Below are 10,247 nucleotides of genomic sequence, written 5' to 3'. Positions count from 1 at the left end.
GGTAATTAAAAGGTTCACGTCAGGAGGGCTTTGACGGGCCGAGCATGACGTGTCCCTGTCTGAGAGCCTGCTGCCTGAATGTGGACTGATATTCAATGCCAGTGATTGATGAAATGGTTGGCTGGTCATAAAATAGTCAGGAAACCGGCAAACACTTAATCCACCAGCTGATGTGTACAGATCCCATCGTCGATAATGTGGTGAGAGATGACACAATTCAAGTACCTACGTTCAGAAGATAATCCCGTTGTGTTTCCAGTCTCTTTTGGACTGAGCAAAGAAAGTTGGGAAACAAGGGTCGTGACCCCACAAGTGACAAGTGAGGCGGCTGAATTGAGGTTTTTCCAGTTCTGTTGGTTCTCATTTGTCAATATATGGACATCATTTCCTAATATATCTTAATACTACAACATATCTCATGATACACCACAACAGTGGAACCTTTTTTTGTCCTTGGTGAGACAAAATCAAGTGGAAAATCAAACGCAGTTTCTGAATTGAGCATGTAGTATCATTTAAATGTATTACTGAAACCACAGTTTGGTCTTGGATCCTTTTTATGTAGATAATTATTCCGCTAATTTCGCTGGGACTCGTGTTACTGAGTCACGTTAAATAGGTTTTAATATTCTCTTGTAAGCGTCATATTTTTCGTGAAACGTTTCGGAAGAAAAAGAAAAGGAATGAGGCGCCATCTAGTGGTTTACAGGCGCAAGTGAGTCGTCTGACATGGTTTGAGTTGTACGTCGACACGCCACAGTTTGCAGTCTTTTATACTGTCGTATTGCGCGTGGATGGCCACGAACGGCCATCCATTCAAACCTGAGCAGTTTATGGTCTTATTTCCTGATGTTTATCCGGACTAAGATGTGGAGTCAGGGGTGAGCTGCGTGGCTAATTGGCCTTCAATAATTAACAACGAGGCTCATATTGTGGTATTTTAGACAAACATTTATCCTTATGGGTGTGTCAGTTTTAGTTCATTTGAGCTGCGCCTTCTGCCTGCACACGCCTCTAGAGGTCACTGTTTGCTGCACTGGGTCACAGATGTACCAACACATTTTGCTTTATAGCCATGATAAAAAAAAAAAAGAAAGTTTGAATGCATTTAGCGATTAGATGTTCTAAAATACACTGTTATTACTGACGGGTAAACAGTACAGTCAGAAATGAGTGTACGATAGCAAACGTTATTTTTCAAATGAATTCATGACGTCACGTGTCAACACGGAAACGCTTACAAACGTGTCCGCTTTTTTATGATTATTATTATTTTCTGTAGAGTGCTGCGACAAAAAATAACAATAATAACACGATGATGAAAAATCCAGTTGGACGTGAGAACGATCGATTAAATATCGGTTACATCACCTCGGTTCGGACTTCTGTTTTGCTCTGGCTGTTTGAATTCTTCTTCTGATTCAGTGGCCACTCGGTCAACAATGCTTCGAAGTGCAACATCGCCCCCTCTGGTTTAAAGTGGATTATCTTCAAATTGAAGACAGCCACGTTTTACAACCTGGATTAAATCTTGAGCTACTTTTATAACGACCACGCTATTTCCTACCAGTCTTTCTTTTTTAATGCAGCAGAGCTCTTCTGTTGATACCAACCCAAGGAGGAGTATTTTAGCTCGTGACTGTGGATGAAGTCGTGATGCTAAAGGCTTTCATTGAAGGCCTTACTCAAGTTTGTTTGTGTTGTTTTCATGAACCACTGAGTGCAATGGACGTTCCAGACTTGTATAGCATTTGACCAGGGTAGACTAGTCGCTTCTTCCACATAAAATAAGTTTTGTTGTTTCAGCTATCATCCATAGTTGCAAACAAATGAGCCTAAGCACTTTGTCTTAGTTCATTTTCTGTCTTAAAGATCCACCCTCATTTTCTCTTTGCCAACCCAGCATGCGTTTCTCGTAGACTTTGTGAAAACAGATTCCAAACCACGGAATCTTCCTGGCTGCTTGCTGGCAAAGCACATGTCGGCCTCCAGCATTACTGTGTGAATGTAAGTGTGAATACAGCAAATCAATTGTACAGCACCATATAAGTGTGAATATCCATGTCACATCTCTCGCCCCGACACGGTTTGTTTACACAGCAGATGAACGTGTGGTAGCAGGATTCTCATGAACACATGTTATGTTCAAAGCTGTGAAAGTCGATAGCAAAATCTTTCGGAGCTTCCGACAAAGCCTGTGTTGCCACTGAACCCTGCTCTCCTCAACGCACGAACACATCCAGCAGGTTGCCTCCATCTGTGAACACAGCTCTGTGTGCATCTCAATTCGTGGAAATTTACTATTCCTCCTCCACAATGTAGTTACACATCAGTCACAAGCTGCTCTGGGTAGGTAGCGCATTCATCTCTCGGGATAGTTTGAAAATACTTCTACACTGACGTGCTTTGATCACGCACAGCAGGACCTTTGAGCCCAGAGGCAAGATATCACATTGAAATCCTGTTCGGTGCCAGGAACTTGCAACTTTTCACACCCATAGACGACCATGGGGTAGCTGATCTAAGCTGGTAGTCAGAAAAGAGCTGGAGACACATGCTTTTAATTCAACATGGGGTCCAAACAAGAACAACATTATAATGGTTATAATGTAACATACAGGTCACATTCATTCACTATATATATATATATATATATATATATATATATATATATATATATATATATAAAAACTTTTTTTTACTCTTAGGAGAGAATGGGATTTTGCAGTTACTTTAATACTTTATTTATTTATTTATTTATTTTTTTGCATTTTTCATAAAATTGTGTTAAAATAGAAATACTTAAATTTTGCTCTTTCTGGTTGTGCTATTTGATCCTTATAAATATATACCCCATGGTCTCCTTTTTTTGTAGTATTGAGCCATTTTTTCCCCTCTATATTGAGTCATAGCATTCTATGGTGTTGCAGGTTTGAATCCACCAACTTGGGGCAACTCTAGGTTTGGAGGGAACCTGCGTCTCTTTAGGGTGGAGTTTGTGCTCGGTCGCTACACTGTCAGTCAGCATGAGTGTGTTTGTGTGTGTAGTTGGCTGTCTATACGCGTGTCCCGTGATGGGCGGATGTCCCATCTCGTACATCCAAGGTTCCTGGGCTAGACACCAGCCCCACAGACCCAATAAGAATGAATAAATAACAGAGAACTCCATGTGACCCTTTCAAAAAGGTCTTTTTCCAAATCCTGAAGAGGAAACTACTCACGATTCATTGTCATTATAATTCTCTCATTTAAAATGTAGCCAGAGAAAGGCAATCGTGAGGAGAAAAAAGGGGGTAGCAAGTAGGGAAACGAAGAATCTGAGGAGATGTCTTCATGCGTCCAGCGTCACTTGTTTGTGCCCACTGCAGGCTGCTGGATGTCTGACATTAATGACGACTGCAGAGTTGCATGATAGACTTCTGGTGAAGGTCAGTGCTCCGCTTCTTGGTTGTTACTTTCCTGTTCCCTTTATAGCACAAGGCCATGTGTTAAAATAACTTGCAGTCTTCCATACGAGTGAATTTGGGTGTCCAGACAGACCTTAAAAATGACATTAGTGGTTAAAAGCCAGAACAAGTCTCAGCCCTGCTTCTCCCCTTCAACCATATTGTACGACCACATGCGTCTCAGACAGGACGAACAGAAATAAAGAATTATCCATCTTGGAAAACAAAATTTTATTTTTGTTGAGGCGCAGCTGGACTTCAGTAGATTTCAAGGCACTTAGAGCCGGCAGATTAAATTCAAATAAACTAAGCAGCAGTCCCAGACACTCCATGAAGTTTACAGAAGCAGATTCATTATCGATACGACTTAGGCGGCCCATCTGACATGACACAGTCCCCGGCAAAAATGAGAAAATCTCCCTTTGCAGCCCAAAAAGATTGAATAATGCTTGCTCAAAGCCCTTAAGGAATCTGTGCAGACGCACTTAAGATTCAAAGGGAGAGACTAGTCCACACATCTGGCTCCTGGCCACGTGCCCGCACCCATATTCTCAGTGACCAGTCGAGGGTTTGGCTCCTGTCCACAGTCTTTGTCTGCCCTGAGAGCACCAGACCCCTGAGTCATGTTGGTGATGTCTGCAAGCCCTCGCCGGCGGGACACGGAGCTCATCATGTGTTCCACCTTGGAGCGGATGTTTGCGTAGTGCTGGTGCCGCTCTTTGGACAGGTTCTGGATGGATTCCGTCAGGGAGCTCTCATGTGCGTCACAGGCGACAGACTGGGTGGCGTGTGGGAGCTGCAGATCGGTCTGTGTGTGGCTGTCTGCCACTGACAGGCTGGCCTGGGTGCTCATGTGGCAGGGCTCGGAGATGGGGAGATTTGATTCTGGCTCTTGGACTTGGGGGAGACCTAGATGGGCACTTCCTGCCAGGATCTCCTCCCGCACACGCTTCTCTTCACACCAGTCATCCCCTATGGTTGACTGGTTCGATTCAACACTGGCTCTCTGACCTTTCTCTGAGGAGGTCAAGAGGTCACCGAAGGGCCGGGACAGCAACCTTTGTTTACCGGTGGGTGTGCTGGTCAGACACACTTGGTCTGCTGGCCTCCCTCTGACCCGGCAGGGCGTGGAAGTGCTCCGATGAAGCTGCTCGCCGATGTTTCGAACACTTCCTCCAGTGTTCAACGGCAAAGAGTGAGCATAGAGGATGCGAAACTGCTCGTCAAACTTCTCAGCAATTTGACCGGAAAGTTCGATGAGATTGCTGCTGTTCAGTTTGCCATCGGTCCAGTTGAACCTGCACACAAGAGTTCACCAAACACATGATCAGAGTTGGACAGGAGCGATAGAGTTTTTCTGTACTACTTAAATTTCATTAACCAACACTAATGTATATTTTAATGAAAAGTTGAGTCTTCGCTTTCATCATGATGGTCAATCGATGTTTCTCAGGCATCAGTCACATGTCGTGATAGATGAGGTTTCATGACACAGTAATTGATGGGTTGATGGAGTTTCACAAAGCAGAGCACTGACTTTCAGAGGCCACCAGATGGCACTGTCTGCCGTAAAATGTTTGGACTCAACCATCCAAATCAATGAAACCTCACATCATTGGTAAACCCAGAGCGCCATCTGGTGGCCTCTGAAAATAAGGACACTGTGTCATTAACCCTGCAACACTGTTTCATGATGCCTCATCCACCCATCACTAGTTAGATCTTCCAGATTCCTGCTGCTGAGGAACCAGCAGTCTCACCTTCATGAGCCCAGAAAACTCTGTGCTCTGTCATGTGCTTATCTCAGCGTTGCACATTCTATCTTGCACAGTTTCAGTTCAAGCCCAACGATGACAGTTCTGTCTTCTGATGGTTTTGGTACTGTCTAGAACAAAGCTTGCTGCTTATTATTGTAGAGATGGTGGAACGTCTTGTCGTGTCAAAGGAAGGAGGCAAATGGATGCAATTTGGACCATATTTTTGGATGTTGTGCTGCAGGTTTTGTAGACATATTTGTCAGGGTTTCTTTGATCAACCATTTTCCAGATACCAAAGAGTCCCACAACCTAAAAGTCTTTGCTGTAACTTTGTAAATGAGCATCAAAAATGCTTGTTTAGGTGAGAATGAGAAGAATATTTCCACCTCTGCCTGTGACACATCAGCTTCTTCACCTGTGGTATTAGCCTTGAGTTGAAGTGTTAGCAGGAGCGTACCTGTAAGAACCTGTGGCCACTCGGATCCCGTCGATCAGCATGAACCTCTCATGAACTTCCCCCGTGATCCGGGCTCCTGATCTCATGTAATAAGTTGAACCCGTGATGGTCCGCACTCTCATTTGCTGCAAATGTGAGGACATGAGAAACAGGGGTGAGATCAAAGCCCCGCCCACTTTAATTAAAGCTATAAGCTCTCCTGTTCCGAATAATCTTATGTTGTGCAAACACAGCCCCGCCCGGCTTAACCCACCGTACCCGAAGGTCATCCAGGCAAACGCCAACGGTTTTGCACATCTTGAGAAACGCTCCAGAAGCCAGTTGGTCCAGCAGGATGTAAACAGGGACTTTTCGGACAGAGCACGCCTCCTGAAGATCTTTGAAGACATCCAGGTCTGTCAGGGAGTCTGTAACTATGGCAATCACCTGCAGTGGAAAATTACAGAGGTGATAGAAAAGAAATTCATTTTAGGGGCTGCAGTGATGCTCTCACAGATGTGGCACATGATTGGGTTTTCAGTGTTTGGCCAATCCGAGGCAGAGCTGTGAATTTCACTCAGACACTCACACTGATGAGCGTTCTATTGACTGTTACCGTGGCAATCGGTGCCAACGCTTGGTCTGCAAATAAAACGACTTAAACACAGAAGAGAAGTGTGCGCTGCCGGCAGCTCACCATTTTTGTCCTCTTCGCAAAAAGGAATGGAATTTGATACGTCAGTGTAAAGATTCAGTGCGGAGGATCAGAGTCAGATGTTTATGTCGTTCACATCTAGTCCGCCACGTTTTCCCGGTCGACTCAGTTCTGTGTTTCACTGCAAGAGAATGTGTTGGACTCTGGTTCCATCCACGAGGATATAGAACATTTTTCAAGTGTAAACTGATCTTCAAAGCCCTTTAATGAGAGAGAACATGCAAATTTTAATAGAGGAGCGGAGAACAAGTTGTGGCACATCTGGTGCGCAGACCCGAAACAAAAGCCTGAGATTTACCGCTGGATCCTTCGTGAATCATTTCAGCTCCAAACCGCAGAGCGCGGGACTGACAGCTCACATCAGGAACTTCGTTATGAATATTTAATGTCTGGTTCCATTTTTGGTCAATTTGATCAAGGGCTAGACAATCAGAGCTTCAAAAAAAATTAAAGAATAATGAAAGCAATTCCACGGGGAGAAGCAGGATTGTCAATTTTCATGAACAAAGATGATGTAGCGAGCCGCGCATTTCACAACGTGCTGGAAATGCACATGGTAGTTATTTAGCAGGGATGAAGGAAGTAAATAGCACAAAAGAATTTGATGGATTTTAACAAAAAAAAAACATAGGTAAGCTAAATGATCTATTCATGGAATTCCTGTGAAAAAGGCACCTCATGAGACTATTATCTGTAATGTTAATGATGTTTGCTTTTCTGCTCAAGCCCAATTAATTCACTGTCAATAACCGTCATCTTTGAGTCTGTTCCGTTAGCCAAGGTTGCTGGAGACATTTTCTCATATTTATCATTATTATTATCATCACGATCTGGAGCTTTTGGGCAATTAGCTAAATGAACAAGTGGAAGTGGAGAGTAATATTATGCATAATATGATATTGACGCAATAGGAGTGACACCATCAGACTTTTCTTTCTGCACGGCAAGTCGTCTAATTCAGTCCTGTTGTGCCTATAAACACTGACCTGCATGCACTGCTTCACTGACTGAAGCAATGGCTGCATTTAGCTGGTCCACCTAAGGTCAAAGTAAAACTACAAAGCTGATCATATAGACATGATTCTGACAGCCGACTGACACATTTGATTTTGCACTTTTTTACTCTTCGTTGCTTTGATTTGTCTTTCTTTTACATAAAGACATACTTAGAAATATTTTGCCGTAAGTTCCGTGCTTCTCAATTATTTTCTGTCGCCCCCCCTGCATGTCATTGCAGAGGCGATATCCTTTTTTCAGATATACTTTTTAACACTAAAGACAAGAAAAAAAAAACATTTTTTTGTCTGTACCCCAGAAGACTTAAAGTGCATCAAAATTCAAAATAAAATCAAGAGCGGATGTGCTATTACACTTTATTCTAGTATGGCAAGAAATGCTCCCCGAGGTCAGATGCTCCCCCGTGGCAGCGTTCCACGCCCCCCCTTAGGGGTGCCTGTCCCACTATTTGAGAAGGATTGCCTTTGTTTTTTTATCAAAATAAAATGTATATAAAATGAAATAATTATAGGATTAAATGACAATTACAGCTGTTGTTACAATACCATGGCACTATAACATATTTATTTCATTTTATTTTATTAATTTCTCTTCACATCACTTACCTATGATTTTTTTTTTTTTGTGATATCAACTTGGCACTTTTTCTTTGTCTTTCTTTTGGCCCCTCACCACATTCCCATTATACGATGCGGCACCTTAGGTAGATGCTGTACATGCCACATAGATTACACCCCCAGCCAAATCAAATGTGAATCTAGATGACAGTTTTTGTGGATCAGATAGGGGGCGGGGCAAACTGTCAGTCCTTCAGGGCAACTGCAACTTCATCTTACATACATATGATTTTGAAAATGAAATAAGGTCAGTCTTCAAGTGGCACAAAAATAAACAAGGCATTTTAATTTCATATTCAACAATGTTTTATTAAACTAAGAGTGAATCATGGTTTTTTTCCAGGGCTAAACTGACTTGGCCTGTCTTTATTTGTCAAAATGGCTTCTTGCAGTACGGACACATATTGACTGTGAAGCTGACTTCATTCAGCATCACTTACGGCCTTTCACTTCAGTTTTTCAGTATCCTCTTTGCGAACATTTTGGGATGAGGCGAGATTGGCCCCTGGGCCTAACGTTAGACACGTGTGACCTACTTTCTTCATGTGTCTCCATGAATGATTAATAAAGATTTGTATTGTCTAACGGGACCTGTCTAGGATGCTGGATCCTGAGGAGGAAAGTTCTCCAGACTGGTGTGTACCCTCTTATCCTGAAGGAACAAGTGGTGTTCACCTGACTGTCATCTCCACTCTGCTTTCATGAGATGGCTATGGGAGAAAGTCAGTTAGGGATGACCTTCAGGCGTTATGGTGCTGAGAGGTATCCTGCCATATAAACATTCACCAATCCTAATAGTATTTGGAAGGGTTAGTGTTACCTCCTTGGCATTTTTGATCATTCGGCGGGCAGCCTCTTTGCAGCTGTAGACGCTCTCTCCGTAGCTGGGCTGGAAGTGCGCCACGGCCCTCGTCACTCCCCTGTACGACCCGGTGGTGAAGGCCGGCCAGCCGTTCTCCAGCATCGGGGGCTCCACGTCGGACACCTCGGGAAAGTAAGTGACGGAAGAGCAGTCCACGGAGCCGCCCATCTCCTGCTCGTCGCCATGGAAAGACGCGCACCGTGGCGGGGACAGAGCCGAGCTCCGGATGAGTTGAATCTCATCGTCTGACAGAAAGTTTGGGACTTTCTCCGTCTGGAGGAAGCGGAGGAACTTCTCCACTCCCCCGGACAGCAGCTCCTCCAGCGCCAGCCGGTGTCTCTCGTTGTACGCGTCCTCGCCTGGTTTGGAACTGAAGGGGGACTCGTCCAGACACTGGGACAGCGCCATCGCTCGCGACTCTCCTCTCCAGGTGACAGGTAACGTTCGCCCCACCAAACGGGAAGGTTCCGATTTTAAAATCGCCTTCTGCCGCGGCGCGTCGTGGATCCGCATTGGCCGATCGACACTTCCGCGAGCGGATGGGTTCGTGAGTCAGAATGTCAGTCTGAGGAAAACTCCTTCTCATTGGTGCGTTCGGAGGCAAACAAGCTGCGGGACGTCCCACTGCAACTCAGGCGCAGGGTGAACTTTATACCCTGTAAGTCCCACTTTAAGTTGTTTGCCAGAACCGTTTGAAAAGAAACATCCGCGTCGTCTTTACCAGTATCTTTTTACTCACTGGAATTCTACATTGACCTCAATGGTCAGCTGAAACTAAAGGTTAAAATCAGCTTGTGCGACGCAGCTTTCCTTTTCCAGGTCGCCACATTAAGGAGGATTATTGTCAGGTTATTTCACCCATAATAATCTGTTTTAGTGAAAACAATGTAGTACACACGCCTGTGCTGTAAGTGGCGCTGTAAAACTTGTCACAAACGAAGAAGAACTTGCCTATCAGGCTGTGGAATATTGATGTGAATGGCACAGACTGTGTTCTGTCAGTTCTAATTTGGGGTTAAATTGTGTGTGAGATGGTGAGTGCCGCAAGATATTTGAAGCTACTATAGTTAGGAAAGTACTAACGGTGTGTATGCCACGGACTGGAGCGTCGGACTGGAATATTTCACGGCAGTTTAGACAATGCTGAAATAAATGACTTAAAATCATGTGATAAGATCCAAGTCAGTATGCACTATAAATGCATTCAAAACCACGATCATGGACAAAAGTCCTCCGTATTCTCTCCACGATCCTTTGTTTTCTTGTTCTTTGATTGTGTTTCACTTCCCTCCATTAAATGCGAATCACACCGATGGCGCCCCTACTGGCCAGATGCTGAATTAAGGGAAGGGAGAATCAGAAAATAATGCAGAATCTTTTTTCTTTGTTTTGTTTTG

At 44.0% G+C, this 10,247-nt stretch overlaps 2 protein-coding genes across 2 annotated transcripts in view; one reads left to right on the top strand and one right to left on the bottom strand.

Annotated features, from left to right (window-relative positions):
• Window positions 1-3,702: 3,702 nt before the first annotated feature.
• Window positions 3,703-9,367, bottom strand: fam83d (family with sequence similarity 83 member D). Its single transcript, XM_053867035.1, has 4 exons — window positions 8,809-9,367; window positions 5,919-6,086; window positions 5,661-5,785; window positions 3,703-4,744 (listed from the first exon to the last, which is right to left on the bottom strand). The coding sequence occupies exons 1-4, from the start codon at window positions 9,361-9,363 to the stop codon at window positions 3,952-3,954; spliced, it is 1,641 nt and encodes a 546-aa protein (XP_053723010.1). The 5' UTR covers window positions 9,364-9,367; the 3' UTR covers window positions 3,703-3,951.
• Window positions 8,861-10,247, top strand: part of zhx3a (zinc fingers and homeoboxes 3a) — a 30,960-nt gene continuing 29,573 nt past the window's right edge. Inside the window, exon 1 of the mRNA XM_053867031.1 lies at window positions 8,861-9,287. The gene's annotated coding sequence lies outside the window, so the exon portion shown is untranslated. The remainder of the gene's footprint in view (window positions 9,288-10,247) is intronic.

The sequence above is a fragment of the Synchiropus splendidus genome, chromosome 6, assembly GCF_027744825.2.
Source record: "Synchiropus splendidus isolate RoL2022-P1 chromosome 6, RoL_Sspl_1.0, whole genome shotgun sequence".
Taxonomy (NCBI): Eukaryota; Metazoa; Chordata; class Actinopteri; order Syngnathiformes; family Callionymidae; genus Synchiropus; species Synchiropus splendidus.
Note: the sequence above shows the minus strand (reverse complement) of the source record. Positions and strands in the feature narration are given on the sequence as shown.